General features: G+C 48.0%; 2 protein-coding genes across 2 annotated transcripts in view; one reads left to right on the top strand and one right to left on the bottom strand.

Annotated features, from left to right (window-relative positions):
* Positions 1-16030, top strand: part of dnah9l (dynein, axonemal, heavy polypeptide 9 like) — a gene marked incomplete at both ends in the record, with an annotated part of 32825 nt that extends 16795 nt beyond the window's left edge. Inside the window, 41 exons of the mRNA XM_083690484.1 lie at positions 158-260; positions 389-526; positions 620-721; positions 812-973; positions 1175-1258; positions 1410-1519; positions 1680-1842; positions 2081-2204; positions 2313-2455; positions 2576-2737; positions 2858-2917; positions 3019-3192; positions 3291-3437; positions 3531-3644; positions 3772-3915; positions 4062-4244; positions 4650-4751; positions 4878-5012; positions 5127-5300; positions 5461-5593; positions 5771-5873; positions 6029-6151; positions 6297-6501; positions 7222-7386; positions 7466-7606; positions 9147-9317; positions 9394-9516; positions 9680-9873; positions 10057-10205; positions 10322-10449; positions 10582-10719; positions 10825-10914; positions 11065-11256; positions 11393-11512; positions 11702-11761; positions 11983-12165; positions 12278-12460; positions 12726-12841; positions 15138-15250; positions 15375-15515; positions 15783-16030. Of these exons, the coding sequence (XP_083546610.1) occupies positions 158-260; positions 389-526; positions 620-721; positions 812-973; positions 1175-1258; positions 1410-1519; positions 1680-1842; positions 2081-2204; positions 2313-2455; positions 2576-2737; positions 2858-2917; positions 3019-3192; positions 3291-3437; positions 3531-3644; positions 3772-3915; positions 4062-4244; positions 4650-4751; positions 4878-5012; positions 5127-5300; positions 5461-5593; positions 5771-5873; positions 6029-6151; positions 6297-6501; positions 7222-7386; positions 7466-7606; positions 9147-9317; positions 9394-9516; positions 9680-9873; positions 10057-10205; positions 10322-10449; positions 10582-10719; positions 10825-10914; positions 11065-11256; positions 11393-11512; positions 11702-11761; positions 11983-12165; positions 12278-12460; positions 12726-12841; positions 15138-15250; positions 15375-15515; positions 15783-16030 (5743 nt within the window). The remainder of the gene's footprint in view (positions 1-157; positions 261-388; positions 527-619; positions 722-811; positions 974-1174; positions 1259-1409; positions 1520-1679; positions 1843-2080; positions 2205-2312; positions 2456-2575; positions 2738-2857; positions 2918-3018; positions 3193-3290; positions 3438-3530; positions 3645-3771; positions 3916-4061; positions 4245-4649; positions 4752-4877; positions 5013-5126; positions 5301-5460; positions 5594-5770; positions 5874-6028; positions 6152-6296; positions 6502-7221; positions 7387-7465; positions 7607-9146; positions 9318-9393; positions 9517-9679; positions 9874-10056; positions 10206-10321; positions 10450-10581; positions 10720-10824; positions 10915-11064; positions 11257-11392; positions 11513-11701; positions 11762-11982; positions 12166-12277; positions 12461-12725; positions 12842-15137; positions 15251-15374; positions 15516-15782) is intronic.
* Positions 16031-17120: 1090 nt separating this feature from the next.
* The window catches only part of LOC310819239 (mitogen-activated protein kinase kinase kinase 20-like), a gene marked incomplete at both ends in the record, with an annotated part of 8704 nt that continues 5824 nt past the window's right edge, over positions 17121-20000 (bottom strand). The window contains 4 exons of the mRNA XM_083690483.1: positions 17121-17255; positions 17817-18083; positions 18305-18443; positions 19945-20000. The exon at positions 19945-20000 is cut by the window's right edge and continues 51 nt beyond it. Coding sequence (XP_083546609.1) covers positions 17121-17255; positions 17817-18083; positions 18305-18443; positions 19945-20000 — 597 coding nt within the window. The remainder of the gene's footprint in view (positions 17256-17816; positions 18084-18304; positions 18444-19944) is intronic.

Below are 20000 nucleotides of genomic sequence, written 5' to 3'. Positions count from 1 at the left end.
GATAGGTCAAAGGTTAGCTTGCTCTCTCAGAATGCCATTTTACTTGAAGATGTTGTTTCAGTTTATGCTAACCTGAAGGTAATACCAAGTCAAGGACGTATGGGAGGAATCTAATTGAATGACTTTAGTATTATAGTGAATGTGTCTGCCTATTCAGGTATGATAGACAGAGGCTGGTGCTGAAGGAGATCCATAACTGCCAGTATATCACCTGTATGAACCCTACAGCAGGGAGCTTCTCTGTTCACCCCAGACTACAGGTAACACACACACACACACACACACACACACACACACACACACACACACACACACATCACAGACTTCAGGTAAATACACACACACACACACTACTAAACTCTATCTCTCTTTGTCTCTCCTCTCTCAGAGGCATTTCTCAGTGTTTGCAGTTCATTTCCCTAGCGCTGAGGCGTTAGCCACCATCTTCACTAGCATCCTGTCAGCTCACTTCCTCCAGGGGGGCTTCAGCTACGGGGTCTCTCGCTCCGTTGGAACACTCATCCAGGTATCCTCTGCTGTATCTATCCATCTATGTATCTACTTTATCCATCCATCCTTCTCTCCATCCTCTCATCCTCCCTTCTCTCTGTTCATCCAGGCAGCCATCTGTCTCCATCAGAAGATCAGTCAGAACTTCCTCCCTACGGCCATACGCTTCCATTACATCTTCAACCTCCGAGACCTCTCCAACATCTTCCAGGTAACACACACACACACACACACACACACACACACACACACACACTGGAAAAAAAAGTGTTCTTCTAACCTCTCTCTCTTCTCTCTGTAGGGTATTCTGTTTGCTCTGCCAGAGTGTGTGCGTTACGTCATAGACCTGGTCCACCTCTGGCTCCACGAGAGCTCTCGTGTCTACTCTGACAAACTGATGGAGGAGAAGGACGTGGAGCTCTTCAACAAGATCCTACTGGACACTGGGAAGAGATACTTTGAGGTGAGAGAGACACCGTCATCACCTTACGAGGGTGGTGAATTCAGGAGCAGCTGACACTGTGAAACCGTCTGATTTGATGTAGCCTCGAGTCGAAGAGCTGACTGGCTGGCTGTATACAGTATGTACTGTCTCTGCCTCTCAACCTATTTATCTCTCTATTCTCTCATTCTATCCATCTCTCCCTATCCCTCCAACCTGCAGGGTATTGATGAGTCCATCTTCATCCACCAACCCCTGGTGTACTGCCACTTCGCCCTGGGAATGGGGGAGCCTCGCTACCACCAGGTTAGTCTCGATGTTAGCGAATGATACCTCTTGTCTCAGCTTCTGTCATTGTACCTCTATGTTCTCTCTCTCTCTCTGTGGTTCTGCCCTTTCATTGCTTCTATCATTGTATCTCTATGTTCTCTCTCTCTCTCTGTGGTTCTGCCACTAGGCCTCAGACTGGGAGAAGCTCCATAAGACCCTGACTGATGCTCTGGAACACTACAACGAGCTGCACGCTGTCATGAACCTGGTGCTGTTCGAGGAAGCCATGCAGCATGTGTGAGAGACGCACGCACGCACACACGCAAGCATACACACACACACACACACACACACACACACACACACACTGATACTCACATTGTGGCTGTTCAACATCACACACACACGCACGCACACACACACACACACACACTCTCACACCCCTGTCTGTGTGCAGGTGTCGTATCAGTCGTATCCTGGAGGCTCCCCATGGCAATGCCCTGCTGGTGGGGGTGGGGGGCAGTGGGAAGCAGAGTCTGTGTCGCCTGGCAGCCTTCCTCAGCCTGCTGGAGGTGTTCCAGATCACCCTGAGGAAGGGCTACGGCATCAACGACCTACGGGTAGGACTACACACTGCACTCTATTACTTTGTCATACAGTGAGCTGAAATATGGCCACAGTCAAGCACTTGTTAGTCTTTGACTTTTTACTTTTTCCCAGGTCATGTCCTGCTCATACTCCCATAACCCCTCCCTCTCTCTCTCTCTCTGTTCTTGCTTTCTACTCGCACACCTTATCCCTCCTTCCACCCTTCTCTCTCTCCTCTCTATCCTCCCCCCCCCCCCCCCCCCCCCGCAGAGTGATATAGCAGCATTGTACATCAAGGTGGGGGTGAAGAACATCGGTACCGTCTTCCTCCACACAGACGCCCAGATACCAGACGAACGCTTCCTGGTGCTCATCAACGACATGCTGGCATCAGGTGCAGTGTCTTGATTTTTCAGTTTTTTTCCCAATGGTTTTAGGGATAGTATTCCACTGATATTTTCACTATTGTGTGTCCTAATGCGCACTCTATACTGTTGTGTAGGGGACATCCCAGACCTGTTCAGTGAGGAGGAGGTGGACATGATCGTGACGTCCATCCGTATGGAGCTGAGAGGGTTGGGACTGCTGGACACCAGAGACAACTGCTGGAGCTTCTTCATAGAGAGGATACGACGACAACTCAAGGTCTGGGCTTTTTATTGGCCAAGAAAGGGTCTTTTTTGTAGTATTATTACACTCTGATTGGTTCATCTTTATTTACCTTTACTACTATTTTTATCTACTCTGTGGTCCACTCTCCTCTAGGTGGTGCTGTGTTTCTCTCCGGTAGGGTTCACGTTGCGGACGCGTGCGCGGAAGTTCCCGGCCCTGGTGAACTGTACAGCCATAGACTGGTTCCACTCCTGGCCCCAGCTGGCCCTAGAGTCTGTCAGCACCACCTTCATAGAGAAGATCCCTGGACTGGAGGTTAGCCGTTAGCACACACCTAGCATAGCATAGCATAGCATAACACACAGACTGTCAAAATAAAAGTCAGCTCTGCCATTTTTCATTTCATCCATGTGTGTGTTTCAACCCCCCCCCCAGCCGGCAGTGCGAGCATCCATCAGTGAGTTTATCTCCTTCGCCCATACTAGTGTCAACGAGGTGAGCGTTTACAACGACCAGCACAGTGACTAGCATTTTCACTTCCTGGTTTCCTCTGTGACATCATCACCTCTGTCCAATCCTTGTTTATCTGGCCCTAGGTGAGTGTGAAGTACCAACAGAGTGAGAAGCACTTTAATTACACCACGCCCAAGAGCTTCCTGGAGTTTATGAAGCTCTATGGCAACCTGCTGGGGAAAAAACGCAGAGAGCTGACCCAGAAGATGGAGAGGCTGGAGAATGGCCTGCAGAAACTACAGACCACGGCTTCACAGGTCAGCATGCGCACTTACGCACTCACACACACACACGCACACGCACACACACACACACACACACTCACACACACATACAACTCTCTATTCTCTCTCAGGTGGAGGATCTGAAGGCTAAGTTAGCAGTGCAGGAGGTAGAGCTGTGGCAGAGGAACGCAGATACTGAAGCTCTCATCTCTAAGATTGGACAACAGACGGACAAGCTCAGCCAGGAGAGAGCTGTGGCCGACGCAGAGGAGCAGAAGGTGAGTTAGTGTGCCCTCTGGTGGAGTGGGGGACTTAACAGTGGTCTCAACCTTTAGTTCGAGCACAGCACTAACACACTTTGGGTTCCTCAGGTGAAAACTATCCAGGCTGAGGTGACTAAGCAGCAGCAGGAGAGTGAAGAGGACCTGGCTAAGGCTGAACCTGCGCTACAGGCCGCAAACGCAGCCCTCAATACACTTAACAGGGTAATACACACACACACACACACACACACACATACATACACAATTCTTATAGGTCTTTTCACACATCCTGATACTGTATGTATGGGTGTGTGTGTGTGTGTGTGTGTGTGCGTGTGCGTGTGTGCAGTTGAACCTGACAGAGTTGAGGACGTTCCCCAACCCTCCAGCTATAGTGACTAATGTGTCGGCTGCTGTCCTGGTGCTGATGTCTCCTCACGGACGCATCCCCAAAGACCGCAGCTGGAAGGCTGCCAAGGTGGTCATGAGCAAGGTGAGGGAGACATGCCACACTCATTATCTTTGGGCATTATTTCAATTGCTTAGCCAGCGGTTTTGAATGGGGTTATAATACAGCAATGACACAGCCACCATTTGTATGTGCAACGTAATTGTAGAAGTCTCTGTCGCCCCCTGCAGGTGGATGATTTCCTGCAGGCGCTGGTGAACTTTGACAAGGAGCACATCCCTGATGTGACTGTGCGGTGTGTGAGAGATGAGTACCTCAGTGACCCAGAGTTCAACCCAGAGTTCGTCAGACTCAAATCCTCCGCCGCCGCCGGCCTCTGTGCCTGGGTCATCAACATCGTACGCTTTCACGAGGTACACACACACACACTGTATATCTGTACATACAAACACACAGTATAAATATCAGACATATACACACACCTGTTCTTTCAGAAACTCATTCCATACACTCCACCACCTGTTGACATGTGGGTTTCTGAACATGATAGGTATGATAATGATGTTCTGATGTGTGATACTGTAGGTTGGGCTATTCTCTCACAGTGTCATTTTCCTCTCCTCTCCTGCTGCCTCCTGTAGATGTATGTAAGTAATTAATCTGTCTCATCAATGATCTCTCTCTAATATTGTGATCTAGGAGATATTTGTCAAAGGTTATATAGGGTGGTGTTATGTGTGTGCGCTTGAGTGTATGTGTGTGTGTGTGTGTGTGTGTGTGTTTACAGTAAGTGTTATCATGTGTGTTTTCTTCCTCAGGTGTTCTGTGAGGTGGAGGTGAAGAAGTTGTGTCTGTCTCAGGCTAATGCTGACCTGGCAGAGGCTGCAGACAAACTAGAAGCTATCAGAAAGAAACTAGCTGTGAGTCCCTCTATCTAGCATTCTTCCCTCCCCCCTCTCTCTGTCCCTCTCTCTCTCCCTCTCTCTCTATTTCCCTCTCTCAGTCCGACCATTGTGTGTGTCTGTGTTTGTGTGTGTGTGTTGCAGGAATTGGACAGCAGCCTGGAAATTCTGACCTCTGCATTCGAGAGAGCCACCTCTGAGAAGCTTCGGTGTCAGGACGAGGTCAACTGCACCAACAAGACCATCGAACTGGCCAATCGCCTGGTCAAAGGCCTGGAGGTGGATACTCTGCTTGTTGATACAGTTATAGGACACTAATGCAGGGCATAGGTGGAGTGTGTGTCCGCTGTCTATAGTGTATGTATGTGTGTGTGATTGACACGTGTGTTTCAGAGTGAGAACGTTCGCTGGGCCCACACCGTAGCCCAGTACCATGAGCAGGAGGAGACTCTGTGTGGAGATGTTCTGCTGACAGCAGCGTTTATCTCCTACGCCGGATCCTTCTCCAAGAAATACAGACTAGATCTGCTGGAGAACCTGTGGATGCCCTTCCTACGCAGCCAGAAGGTCAGTGATAATAACTGTTGTTGGACTGTTTTTACACAACTTCAGTTATTCAGATGTTACAAGGAACAACATAGCAGCTAGACTGTTGTGCTCTCGATTAATGAGGAACCGTCAACAATCTCCCCTCCATCCTTGCATTCCTGTCCTCCATCCCTCTCAGATCCCCATCCCTATGACAGAGGGGTTGGACCCTGTGTCTATGCTCACTGATGATGCTACCATCGCCCAGTGGAACAACGAGGGGTTGCCGGGAGACAAGATGTCCACACAGAACGCGACTATCCTCACCAACTGTGAGTGACTAGAATGAGATGAAGTATTACACATGAAGGGTGAAGGAGAGGAGACAAGGAGAGGAAGCCATTTTAGACTATTGGAGTAGTTCCATTTGGGTCCCAGTACAGATATATTTCCTAGAGGATTGGTAGGTTGATGACATCACTGTGGTATCTTTGTGTGTCTACTCCCAGGTGAGCGATGGCCCCTCCTCATAGACCCCCAGCTGCAGGGCATCAAGTGGATCAAGAGTCGCTATGGCTTGGACCTCAAGGTGGTCAGCCTGGATCAGAAAGGGTGGGTGAAATGTTTTGTTGTCTGGTGTGGACATGATAAGTGTGATTTTGACTGTTTTGTGTGTTCGCATTTGACGGTGAAGGGAAGGACTATGTTTTGGTTGATTATTCTCAGCTTGCCTTGAACCCTTCATATGTTCCTGCTGTTCCCTCCAGCTATGTGGATGTGATAGAGCAGGCGGTGGTGACAGGAGATCCTGTCCTCATCGAGAACCTGGAGGAGACCATCGACCCTGTCATAGACCCTCTACTGGGACGACACACCATCAAGAAGGGCAGGTAACACACACACACACACGCACACACCAATGACAAATGCACACACACATTATTTTTGAATAAACAGATCTGGAGGTAAGCGCCCCTAAAAAAAACTCCCTCTCCTCCCCCTCCCCCATTTCTCTCATTCTCTCTCTTACTGTAGTTGTATAAAGGTTGGAGATAAGGAGTGTTTCTTCAACCCAGCGTTCAAGCTGATCCTCCACACTAAGCTGGCTAACCCTCACTACAAGCCAGAGATCCAGGCCCAGACCACGCTCATCAACTTCACTGTGACCAGGGACGGTCTGGAGGACCAGCTCCTGGCCCAGGTGGTCGACCTGGAGAGACCCGACCTGGAGCACCTCAAGGTGGGCTGGGAATCTGAGACCCTCCCCTGTCCCCTCTCCTCTCTGGATCTTTGTTTCTTCATTTCCTTCTGTCTCATTCTACCCCTCTGTTTCTATACTGTGTAGAAGAAATTTCAGTCTTCACTCAGGTTCCAGTGTGATGAAGTAAAATGTCTTTATTCAATTGTATTGCAATAAGGAGAGACAAATCAATCAACACAGAGAAACCGTCTGCAGAATGATGTGATTCTCTCTGCCGGTCTCCACTCCGACAGAACATTTTATAGCAGGACACAAACAACCACAATAGAGATAAATAGCTGGATGGAGTTACATGAGTTACAGTCGTCTCCACATTCCACTGGTCACTTTCTCTCAGACAAGAGACGCCCTGTTGTTTTCAGTTAGTTAGATCATTTCAGTGAACAAGGTATACAATTAACACTTGTGAGGTAAATAATTGTGAAGTAGTATATAATGATTGATAATAGCAGCATTAACATGGAAATAAAATACAAACGATTAGACACAAAGTGCTTATTTGTTTCATTTACTTCCACAACTGTATCTACCTCTCTCATCTCTCCTTACCTCCTGTCCTCTCTCCTTCTCTCACCTCTCTCTCCATCTACCTCTCTCTGCTACACTCTCTGTTCACAAACACCTCAAGGTGGCCTTCCCCTCTCTCCCCATCTCAAGAAGCTGTGGTTATGGTTCTAACGGTTGTGTTTGGGTTGACAGAGCGACCTGACCATGCAGCAGAACCTGTTTAAGATTGAGCTGAAGCTTCTAGAAGACGAGCTCCTGACCAGACTGTCTGCTGCTGAGAGCAACTTCCTGGGAGACAACGTCCTGGTGGAGAAGCTAGAGACCACCAAACACACCGCCGCTGAGATCGAGATGAAGGTGCCTGTGTGTGTGTGTCAAAGATTGTCTGTGTTTGTGTGTGTCCGTCCCTCTCCCACTCATCCTCCTCATCTTCTAGGTGCTGGAGGCCAAGGTAAACGAGTTGAAGATCAACGAGGCCAGAGAACACTATCGTCCTGTAGCCGTCAGATCCTCTCTGCTCTACTTCATCGTGAACGACCTCAATAAGATCCACCCCATGTACCAGTTCAGCCTCAAGGTACCAGTACAGACCAGTTACATGTGTGATGGAAATCTTTCAGTGAACAACAATAAACAATGTTTGGTCTCAGTTGAGAGTTTTAATGCATATACAAAGTTTAAACAACATTGTTTAAAGCTGGATCAGCATTCCTTCACCAACAGTGTGGATGAGAAGAGGATGCTGTGGCTGAGAAGAGGATCCTCCTTTACTCCAATGCTCGTACGTCATAGGTCATAGGTCTAGGGGTAAACATATCTTGCACCTGTTTGCTGATAGAGAAGCTGGGAAAGAAGTGTAGGCGTTGTGAGCCACTATCTCAAACCTCAGCTTTCAGTTAGGAGTGTTCCAAGGTCACATAACATCTCTGATATGAGAGAAGGAGCAGTCAGTGTTGGTTCTTCTTCAGTCACATAATGGAAAATAACAAAGTACATTGGGTCACAATAAGGTCAATACATTTCATATATGACTTAAGCAAAATAGTACAAATACATGTTTTGCCATTACACATGTACCAGTTCAGTCTTAAGGTACAACCAGTGTTGGGGGAGCTACTCAGAAAATGTATTCCGACAATCCATTCAATTACAGATAAGTGTTTATGCATATTTGCAGTCCATTTAGTAATTATAGATAATCTAGGTCACACTACCAACTCTCATCACAATCTTGCAAGATCCCTTATTCCATTAGCGAACATTTTCCATTTGAGTGTAAATGACGCAGATATTTAGCTAGCTAAAATAGCGAGCTTGCTAGGCTAGCTACGAGACGTCTACTGTACTGAGCAGCTAGCTAGCTAACAAACTCACCTTCATATGTGTTTTTAAGTTTGTGTTCGACGTCTTTGCTGTGGAAAGTGTATTAACTTTGCACAGCTCACATGTGAACACAAGTCTTTTCGGTGGGACTGGTTAGTTTCATAAATTTGCTTAATTATGGGCATGCTGTTTCTGTGTCGTTTTGGTCCTGGTCCATAGTGTACTGCGACTGGTACAAAACAGTGTGTGTGTTACAGAAGAAGGCGCGCAACTCAGTGAAATAGAAAATGAAGAGAGAGAGTGAGCTGCAACCAAGTGGAAAGAGGGGGGTGGGAGGCCATTTTGAAGTCCAAGGAATATAAATATATTTCCTATTTATTTCCTTTTGGGCGGTGAGTAGTGAGTGTAGTTCGCTACATTGCTACATGGAGAAAAAAATAAGTAGTTAACTACTGCTAAGATTTGAATTTAGTTTAACTAAAACCAAGCTACAGCAACATAGAGTTAAACTAATAGTTGAGCTACATGTAGTGGAACTACTCCCCAACACTTGGTACAAGTATAGACCAGTAACATGTACCAGATCAGCCTCAAGGTACCAGTATAGACCAGTAACATGTACCAGTTCAGGCTCAAGGTACCAGTATAGACCAGAACACGTACCAGTTCAGCCTCAAGGTAAAACCAATACAGACCATTCAACCCAGTGTACCGCAACCCGACTGTTCCAGTTATCTTTAAAATGATCCTCAATCTCTTTCTCCTTCTCCCCTCTCCCTCTCTCTCTTTCTCAGGCATTTAACGTGGTGTTCCACAAGGCGGTGGAGGGAGCGGAGGTGTGTGAGGACGTCAGGAGCAGAGTGAACACACTCATAGACGGCATCACCTACTCCACCTTCAACTACATCAACAGAGGCCTGTTTGAGAAAGACAAGCTCACCTTCACAGCCCAGCTGGCCTTTCAGGTGTGTGTGTCTGTGTGCGTGCGTGTGTGTGCATGCATGTGTGTCCTGGCTCTAACAGTATGTTCTCTCCCTCCAGTTGTTGCTGATGAGTAAGCAGATAGATGTACGTGAACTAGATTTCCTGCTCCGATTCAACATTGACCACACCTATGTCTCTCTTGTGGACTTTCTGTCTAACTCTGCCTGGAGCGCTATCAAGGTACACACACACACACACACACACACACACACACACACACACACACTACACATCCTGTATTCACACTTATTTAGTACAGCACATGAACATCTTCAGATGGATTACAGCACAGAGAGGTTGGAGGAACCAGATGTGACATAGTGATATTATATTTTTCTTCTAGACAATGAGTTTCACAGATGAGTTCCGTGGTTTGGACCGCGACATCGAGGGCTCTCCTAAACGCTGGAAGAAGGTGGTGGAGTCGGAATGTCCGGAGAAAGAGAAGTTCCCTCAGGAGTGGAAAGGAAAGAGTTCTCTCCAGAAACTGATCATGATGAGAGCCCTGAGACCAGACAGGATGACCTACGCCGTCAGGTGACCACTCTCATCCTCTTCTCCTCCATCTTCTCCCCCTCTCCTCTCTCTCCTCACCTAACTCCTGGCCTATACATGTCTATGAAGGAAGTAAATGATCCTCTCTCCCATCTCTCTCTCTCCTTACACTATCTCTCTATTTCCTCTCTCTCTCTCCCTCCCCCTCTTTCTCTCTCTCTGTAGGAGCTTTGTGGAGGAGAAGTTGGGGGTACAGTACACTGAGGGCAGGAAGACAGAGTTTGCCAAGTCGTTCAGAGAGAGTGGTCCTGCCTCGCCTGTGTTCTTCATCCTCTCACCTGGAGTGGACCCGCTGAAAGATGTGGAGTCACTGGGTATACACACACACACACACACACTATATATGAAATGTGTGACTACTGTGCATCGTCTTTGGTTTACAAACACACATCCTGGTCCACCTCTCATCCTGTGGTTTCCATGGTAACAGGCAGGAAGTTGGGCTTCACCATCGACCTGGGGAAGTTGCACAACGTGTCTCTGGGTCAGGGACAGGAGGCTGTGGCCGAGATCGCCATGGAGAAGGCTGCTAAAGAGGGGCACTGGGTCATCCTCCAGGTGTGTGTGTGTGAGAGAGAGAGAGAGAGAGAGGGGGGGGGGGTGTATGGGTGAGTGGTTGGGGTTAGACGTGTTAGAGTGTGTATCTTTCTTAAGACTGTGCGTGTGTTTGTGTTCTCTCCTCGGCTCTAGAACATCCACCTGGTGGCTCGTTGGCTGGGCACGTTAGAGAAGCTTCTAGAACGCTGCTGTGAGGGCAGTCACCAGGACTACAGAGTGTTTATGAGTGCCGAGCCTGCCCCTACACCACAGGAACACATCATCCCCCAGGTACTGTACACGCGCTCTCTCTGTCTTACACATACACATACACACACACACACACACACATATACACATACAAGCATATTGCCTCATACATATTGCCTCATACAGGGCATCCTGGAGAACGCCATCAAGATCACTAATGAGCCTCCCACAGGCATGCATGCCAACCTGCACGCTGCTCTGGACAACTTTGACCAGGTGTGTGTGGGGGGGTGCGCACTCGAGTGTGTCTGTGTGGAACATAAACTCTGAGAAATGTGCGTAAAGGAATGACATTAGGTAAATTCTCTCTCTCTCCCTCCCTCCCTCTCTCCCCCCCCTCCTCTCCTCCTCTGTGTCTCTCTGCAGGACATCCTGGACCAGTGCAGCAGGGAGCAGGAGTTTAAGACCATCCTGTTCTCCCTGTGTTACTTCCATGCCTGCGTGGCTGAGAGGAGGAAGTTTGGTCCTCAGGGCTGGAACAGGAAGTACCCTTTCAACACGGGAGACCTCACCATATCTGTCAACGTCCTCTACAACTACCTGGAGGCCAACTCACAGGTGTGTGTGTGTGTGTGTGTGTGTGTGTGTGTGTGTGTGTGTGCACGCGATGATGATGATAGTGATAATGATGATGATGTTGAAGATGATGATGGTAGTGGTGGTGGTAATGATGATGATGATGATGATGATGAAGGTCCCATGGGAGGACTTGCGGTATCTGTTTGGGGAGATCATGTACGGAGGTCACATCACTGATGACTGGGACAGGAGGCTCTGCAGAACCTACCTGGAGGAGTACATGCAGCCCAACCAGGTGTGTGTGTGTGTGTGTGTGTGTGTGTGTGTGTGTGTGTGTGTGTGTGTGTGTGTGTGTGTGCGTGTGCGTGTGCGTGTGCGTGTGCGTGTGTCTTGATTCTTCTGGCCCTGCATTTGTACCTAAGTTACTAATTTGTCAAACTGCCATTGAAAAGCTAATCAATTTCATCTCTTTGTATTCTGCTAGTTTGACAGAAAGTTGGCTCTGACTCCGGGCTTCGTGGTTCCCTCCAACCTGGACTACCAGGTAACTGGATTCATTACTAAACACGATTGATGATGATGGTGATGATGATGAGGAGGAGGATAATGTCGATGATGTTTATGAAGATGATCCTGTAATCCTGGGTTGCATAAAGCAACATTGCACAATGATGGATAACATTAACTCATTTATGCATCCCTGCATGCATTTATTCACTCATTTAATAATTCATTCATTAATTCAGTCATTTATTCATTCACCAGGGTTACCATGGATACATCGACGAGATGCTCCCCCACGAGAGCCCAGTGCATTATGGGTTACACCCCAACGCGGAGATCGAGTTTCTGACGGTGACCTCAGATAACCTGTTCCACACACTCCTGGAGCTGCAGTCACCTGATGCTGTCATGGGGGAGGGGGCCTCGCAGACCATGGAGGAGAAGGTGTGTGATGCACACGCACACACACATACACACACACGCACATACACACACATACACACACACAGAGACACAGCCACATTGTTGTTGTTGTTGTTCTTCCTTGCCCTCTCAGGTAAAGCAGATCCTAGATGAGGTGTTGGAGAAGCTTCCAGAAGAATACAACATGTCAGACATCACCTCGAAGACAGCAGAGCGCTCGCCCTACATACTGGTCTGCTTCCAGGAGTGTGAACGCATGAACACGCTCATCTACGAGATACGCCGCTCACTCAAGGAGCTCGACCTGGGGCTAAAGGTGTGTTTCTGTGTTTCTGTGTGTGTGTGTGTGTGTGTGTGTGTGTGTGTGAGAGAGAGCAAGCATGAACACACTCACTTAACTTTTCGGGTTTACCTTGAATTAACTTTAAGGCAAATGAGGGGACACAGCAATTAATTGATTGTCTCTATCAGGGTGAGCTGGTTATCTCCATGAGACTTAATTAGAAGAAAAATAATGACTTAAATTAATTAAGTTAAAGGTAATTACAGAAACTAATTGATTGACTCTCTCTCTCTGTCAGGGTGAGCTGGCTATCTCCTCAGAGATGGAGCAGATACAGACAAATCTGTTCTTTGACAACGTCCCTGACACCTGGACCAAGCTGGCCTACCCCTCTACCTACAGCCTGGCACAGTGGTGTGTGTGTGTGTGTGTGTGTGTGTGTGTGTGTGTGTGTATAAAGTATTAATGAGGAATCATTCAGTTCCACTTCAATATCTCCTCAATATTGGCCCTCTTCAATAAGTTGAGGTAAAATACTGTAGTATTGCCCTTCTACTTTATTTATGTTCTTATCAAAGCTTCTGTGAGTGAACTTCAGAGGTCATGAGAAAATGATATAATAACCATATAATAACCACCATGGATGAACACAAAGATAGAATTTCAAGGATAAAGGTCTTTATTTATCCATGGAGTTTTCAAATTATTTTCTAAATGAAGTACAGGTAGGAGTCGCCCTTGTCAGCAAACTCGCTGGGGAGTTCCCACTCGCTGTGGAATGTCCACGCGGTCTTGTCAGTCGGCTCACTGTCAACCTTGTCAGTCAGGCTGGCGTCAGTACCGTCAGTCAGTCCATGTTCAACCGTGTCAAACACTCCATTGATAAACTCATCAATCAATCCATCGTCATTCTCGTAGGTCAGTCCATTGCCATCCTTGTCGGTCAGCCCATAATAAATCTCGTAGGTCGGTCTTGGCTCAGTCTTGGATGGTGTCTTGTTGTTTGGTGTCAGATCTGGCACGCCGGGTAGCTGCCAGTCTGTCTGAGGCGAGGCCGAGTTCCTGGTCAGAGAGCTTTTAGACGTCGAGGTTGAAGCCTGTCAGAATGAAAAGAGAGGTGGTTGAGTTGAGGTCAGAGGGACAGGCAATGCTACTGCATCTCTAGACATCTGTACCTGTCTACAACACACACAGTAAGAGTCAGGGTCTCACCTTGGCTGATTTCCTGGATTGTGGAGAATCGGGCCTGATTTCCACCACTGGAGCCTGTAGGTGCTGGGCATTACCTGACCCTGGCTGTAGAGGCAGAGAACACATCAAAGTGTTATATTCCAGTAGATTTGGTGATGTTGACTTACAGGTCTCCGTCTCCGGGCTGTAGGGTCCTGGGGTGACTTAGCATTTTGACCTCTTGTCCTGTCCGTTTTTCTCTGGTGACGTCTTTTACCTTTGACCTTTTTCCCTTTGCCGTTGGCTGTCGATTTCTTATGATTAGATTTGGTTTCTTTCCTTTCGTTATCGCCTCCAGATAGTTGGTCATTGTCTGTAGAAATCATTGAGATACAGAATTGTTGCTTATGAATCACTTATGTCACTTGATCAACTTAGTTCTGCACATTTCACAAGCAGAATTTAAATGTGTAGCTGGAAATGACTTAAGACTCCTCCTAACACTTACCGGTGTCAGAGTTCTCACAGCGTTCAGCCTCAGGGCAGCTTTTGCCCAGGCGTTGGCCTCCACAGCAGGTTAACATTGTCAGGAGTTGAAAAAACACTACAACACTCTGTCCACTCTTCTGTCTTTCATTTGGCTTTTTTCTGGCTTTTTCTGCCTCCTTCTGAGGTCCGTCTACTTCTGGAACCTCCGTTCCGCTTTGGGTTTGACCCATAGCCAGGTCTAATAGTTAAAACAAGGAATTATTAATCTACTGAAATCAGAGATAGTAGGATGTGTCCTTGAACAAGCAAATGGTGCTCTGTCTGAAAACTCTGTGACCTTGACTTTTATATGTTGTTATCGCCATGGAGATACACTTCCCTCTATGGTGACATCATAATCGCAGGTGGACAAATGATGTCACAATGGCACCCCTTGTCAGGTCAACCCAAATGATATGACAGTATCAGATGTACAGAAAGTGTTGGGTATGATTTAGACAGAGTCTGTCTGGGCCTGGTCCTGGTCCTGGCCACACTGTCTCAGTTGTTGCTTCTCTACCAGTAAGCATCCATATGAATCATGTAAACACAGGAGCATCTTGAGAGCAAGTCCTCCCCTCTGCTCTGTATTTGTCTTTCTGTCAAGTGCTGCACTGTCCTGGAAGGCATTTATCCTATATTGTATCAGCTATTAGATTCCATGGACGAAGGAGTTCATGTAAGAAATGGACCTTTAAATAGACTATCATCATAACCATAATGGTGAATTAATGAGGATTGTTTAGTCAATTCAATAGGTGTGCTTACAGTATTGATAAGGAATCATACAGTTCCACCTCAATATCACCTCAATGTTGGCCATCTTCAATAAGTTGAGGTACAATACTGTAGTTTTGCCCTCCTACTTTATTTATGTTCTTATCAAAGCTTCTGTGAATTGTATAATAACCACCATGGAATGTGTGTGTGTGTGTGTGTGTTAGATTACTTTAATCACTTGACCTATATCATACTGTTCCATTAAAGTGCCTGTCTGTCCTCTCTCTGTCAGGTATAATGATGTATTACTGCGCTGTAGAGAGCTGGACAGCTGGACTCAGGACCTGGCTCTGCCCAGTGTGGTTTGGCTGTCTGGCCTCTTCAACCCTCAGTCCTTCCTCACAGGTAACACACACACACACACACACACACACACATACACACACACACAGACACATGCAAACAGACACACACACACGCAAACACACACATGCAAACACACCCACACACACCCTCTCTCTCCCTCCAGCGGTGATGCAGTCTCTGGCCCGGAAGAACGAGTGGCCGTTGGATAAGATGAACCTGACAGTGGATGTGACCAAGAAGTTTAAGGAGGAGTTTAACCAGCCAGCAAGAGAGGGAGCCTACGTATATGGACTGTATATGGAGGGTAGGTCGATGCATGCCTCTCCTCTTTTTCTCTCTTCTCTTTTTTTCTCTCTCTCTTTCCCGTCCTCTACCCTATCAGGGGTAAGACGTGTTTTGTTACAATCTTGCTAGAGTTGTTGTCTCTTTTTATCTGTGCTGATGTGAACAAATAGGACCGGTGAAAGCGATGGCATCCTCCTCCTCTCCTACCCTCCCCTTTCCTCCTCTCCTTCCCTCCCCTCTCCTCCTCCTCCTCCCCTCTCCTCCTCCTCCTCCTCCTCTCCCTCAGGCGCGCGGTGGGACACTCAGGGCGGGGTAATCACTGAGGCTCGTCTGAAGGAGTTAACCCCCTCCATGCCGGTCATCTCTGTCCGCGCCATGCCCAACGACCGTCAGGAGACCAGGAACATCTATGAGTGCCCGCTGTATAAGACCAAGCTGAGGGGTACCACCTACGTTTGGACCTTCAGCCTCAAGACCAGGGAGAGACCTGCCAAGTGGGTGTTGGCTGGGGTGGCACTGCTGCTCAGTGTCTGAAGGGCAGAGGGGGTAGGGGGTAGGGGGTAGGGGGTATGGGTCATGTTGCTTTGTGTGTTAGAAGTTGCAAGAAATGTATATTTTTTTAATTTACTAGCTCTGTTTTTCCCTTTTTTTGTACCACATATAACATATCACCGTCAAACTAGGTTTAAGACTGCTGTTGAAGTACGTTTAGAGGTTTTTTGTTCCTGTTTTTAGTTCCTTGCATCCTTTCCTTAAGCCTTTGTAAGATGTGCTATTAAAAGCAAGAATTGATTGAAAGAATGAGATCATCTGTCTTTTTTTTTTCCAAGTTTATTGAAAAACAAGTTCAACAATTATACAGAAGGGGGAGTTGCAAAAAAAACAAAACACTTTCACACATTTGATCACAGTAAGAATGAATCATTCCGAAGCTTAGTGTTTTGGACAAATCAAATGTATAAACCATCTAAAAGCAGAAAATAGATGGCATCTCTTCTAGAAGTTCTACAAAGGGTTTGCTTTCAAGTGCTCTACGTTCTCTACAGTTTGTAACACTAGTTAACAAGGCACATCAGGTTAACTTACTGTACTGTCACTTTAAAGGCTTGAAGTCACCAGGACAACATGACAAGACAATCAGCAGTCAGAACACTACACTACCCATGATGCTTCAGTGTTCTCCCCTACAGTCCTCACACACAGGAGTCTGAATACATTTTGTTTGGATGAAAAAAAACAAAAAAAACATGGATAAAACATAAGTGTGTGTATGTACCCAGCTCTTTATAGGCCAAATCCTAACTTCAAATCTGTGCTGTTACATTAAAGGTCCAGTATGTAGATTTTAGCTTTAAAATAGTGCTAAATGGCCATGATAAATCGGTAGCCATCAAGGAATGAGATCACTTGATGAATAGTCTCACTAAGTCAGACTCTCCATTTAAATGTGCACCCATTGAAAAGTGCTGATGCATCTACAAAACTACATGCTGGACCTTTAACATTTTTATTCAAATCTCCAATTGATGTCTCAGACAGATTTCGAGTTCAGATGGAGCCGTGTGTGTCTGTGTGTTTCTGTGTGTGTGTGTGTGTATACGTGTGTGTACACGGTCAGTATCTCCTAGTCGCTGTCGTCAGACCAGCCCAGCTCCATCATGTCCATAGCAGTGGCGGCCATGTTGATTTTGGTTCCCTGACGCACACTGCAGCTCTTAGTGGAGTTGGACGTGTGATTGGATGAGGACCGCATGCTCACCTGTACCCCAGAGTCACCCCGGCTCACCCCATGGACTACAACTCCCATGTCGCTCCGCTCCCCCCTGACCCCGTGACCTACAACCCTGAGATCGCCCATATTCATATTGATATCCATATCTCCCAGCCCCTCTATCCCCCGTATATCATCAATGTCCAGAGATAGCATCTCCCCAAAGCCCCCCAACCCACCTTGGAACCCCCTGAGCATGCTCTGAATCCGCCCTCCCTCCACCCCCCTCTCCTCCAGCCTCTCCTCCACCCTCTCTGTCTCCCCCCACCCTCCCTCCCTCGTCTCCTCCACCTCCACCTCTCCCCCTCGACCCCCCTGGAACCCCCGAATGGTGGTCGTAACTCGCGCCCTCTCCATCCCTCCCCCCTTCTCTCTCTCCCCCCGGCCCCCTCCCTTCTCTCTCTCTCCCCACCCCCTTTCCTCTCTCTCTCCGAATCCCCGGGAGCTTAGCATGACCTGTAGGCTTCCCCCGTCCATACTCCCCCCGTCCTCCCTCTCTGTCTCCCCCCATCCTCTCTCCTCTATCCCTCCTTCCGTCTCCCCGAGCACCCCCTGGAACCCCCTGAGCATGGCATGCAGCCTCCCCCCCTCCAAGCTCCCCATCCCCCTCTCCATCCCTCCGTCCATCCCCCTCTCCCTGTCTCCGTTGCTGAGGGTCCTGATGAGGCAGCTTACCCCGGCGCTGTTGGACTCCTGGGACTGGGAGCGGAAGAAGGACTCTGAGCTGATGGCTGTGGAGCCCATGGGGCTGGAGAAGAACTGAGAGAGGTTGGTGGAGGGATTAGAGAGAGTGGTGGAGAATAGAGAGGAAGAGGTCTGGAGAGAGGAGATAAGGAGAGGGGAAAAGAGGAGGGGGGGGAGGGGAGGGAAGGGAACGGGAGAAAAGAGAGAGAGATGGGTCAAACTACAGCATGGATACGAAGGCACTTACAGTGACACGTGTTTCTGTAAGTTCCTGGGCGGCCTGTAGTTGAAACATGCAGATGTTTTATGGTTTATCCAGATCAAGTATTTTCAGACGGTTCAGATGTTCTTACAGGAGTGTTATTGGATCTCTCCATCAGTCTCTCCTCCCACAGACGCAGTCTTCTCTCTCTCTCCTCCAGCTCCTTCTCCTTCGAGTACAGCTCTCTCTCCAGCTTCCTCAACCTCTCCAGGGTCGACTCGATCTCACATCTGCAGGGAGATGGATCCACCCACGTTATATATGCACACCCACGCATGTGCACACACACACACACACACACAGCAACTTCTCCTAAGCGCTCAGATGTGCTCCCTACTTAATCCACCAGGGGTCACTTTGTGGTCTATTATTATATACTACAGACAAACACACACACACACAAACACACACACAATCAGCTCTCACAGACCCTAAATATAGACAGATATTGACGCACAGCCATAACTCCAGCCCCTTCCCTTCAGTTCAGACTCGTCCCTCCTCTCTGCAACCCCCCAATCTACTCCCTCCATACCTCTCTCCTTCCTATGCTCCACCCCTTCATCCCCTCGCTCCAACTCTCTCCCTCCCTCACCCCCCCTCTCTACTCCTCCCCCTTGTCCAGATCTTTCCACCCAGTCTCCAAACTTCCCTCATAATTGATTGTCTTGCCACACTCTTGTCAACCACGCTCAGAATCTCTCGCCCTCTCCCCTCCTCCTCCTCCTCCTCCTCTTCTTCCTCTTCTTCCTTCTCCTCTCTCTCACCCCCCTCCTCCCTCTCCTTGTCACTGCCCCTCCTTTCCTCTGCCCTCTCCTCCTGTCTTCTCCTGCTCAGTTTTTTTATTTCACGTTTGCTCTCCACATTTCTGCAAGTCTCTTTACAGTGCAGCTTCCCTTGTCCCCCCCTCCTTCCCTTGTCCTTCCCTCCCTCCCTCCCTCCCTCCCTCTCCCTCTCTATCTCCCACCTCCCCCCTCTTTTTCCCCTACTTGACTTCTCGCTGCTCCCCATAAACCTATTATGTTTAACTCACTCCTCCATCCCCTATCTATATACTCTTTCTCTCCTTCTCGTTTTCTCTCTGCCCCCCCCCCCCCCCCCCCCCCCCCTGTGGAAACAGGCAGAGCAGAGTAGAGTTGAGGAATCTATTGCATGGAGAGTTTCCAGAAGTCTTATAATAGACCAAAGCAGAGAGCAGGGTCATGCATTCAGCTTCTCCCCCCACAGGGATAGAGAAAGCCGTGTGTGTGTGTGTGTGTGTGTGTGTGTGTGAGAGAGAGAGAGAGAGAGAGAGAGAGACAGAATACTGCAAATTACTGTATCCTGGCATTACAGTAAGCAAAGTCTGGGCCGACTCTGGGTTTAAGGAGAAGGATCAGAATTGTATATTCTTACAATCTCACAGAAGGCGCCAGAGGAATACACATGTCTCTCTAATAGACACACACACATACACACACTCAACCAGGACACATACAGAGACCTCTACTGTATAAACCTCATAGAAACCTGTCTAGAAACCACAACACTCACAAGCTCTGGAACAAGACTAGAAGGTCTAAATGTTTCTATGTTTACAGTATACGCGCCAATGTTGGGGAGTGTGGAGTGTGGCGTGTGGCGTGTGGCGTGTGGAGTGTGGAGTGTGGAGTGTGGAGTGTGGAGTGTGGAGTGTGTGTGTGTGTGTGTGTGTGTGTGTGTGTGTGTGTGTGTGTGTGTGTGTATATATACCTCCACTGGTCCTTGTTGTGTAGGAAGGAGTTACACTGGTCTGGTAGTCTGCTGTC

The sequence above is a fragment of the Argentina silus genome (assembly GCF_951799395.1).
Source record: "Argentina silus genome assembly, chromosome: 18".
In the NCBI taxonomy this organism is placed as follows: Eukaryota; Metazoa; Chordata; class Actinopteri; order Argentiniformes; family Argentinidae; genus Argentina; species Argentina silus.
The sequence above is the reverse complement of the archived record's forward strand: the minus strand, read 5'-3'. Positions and strand labels throughout refer to the sequence as shown.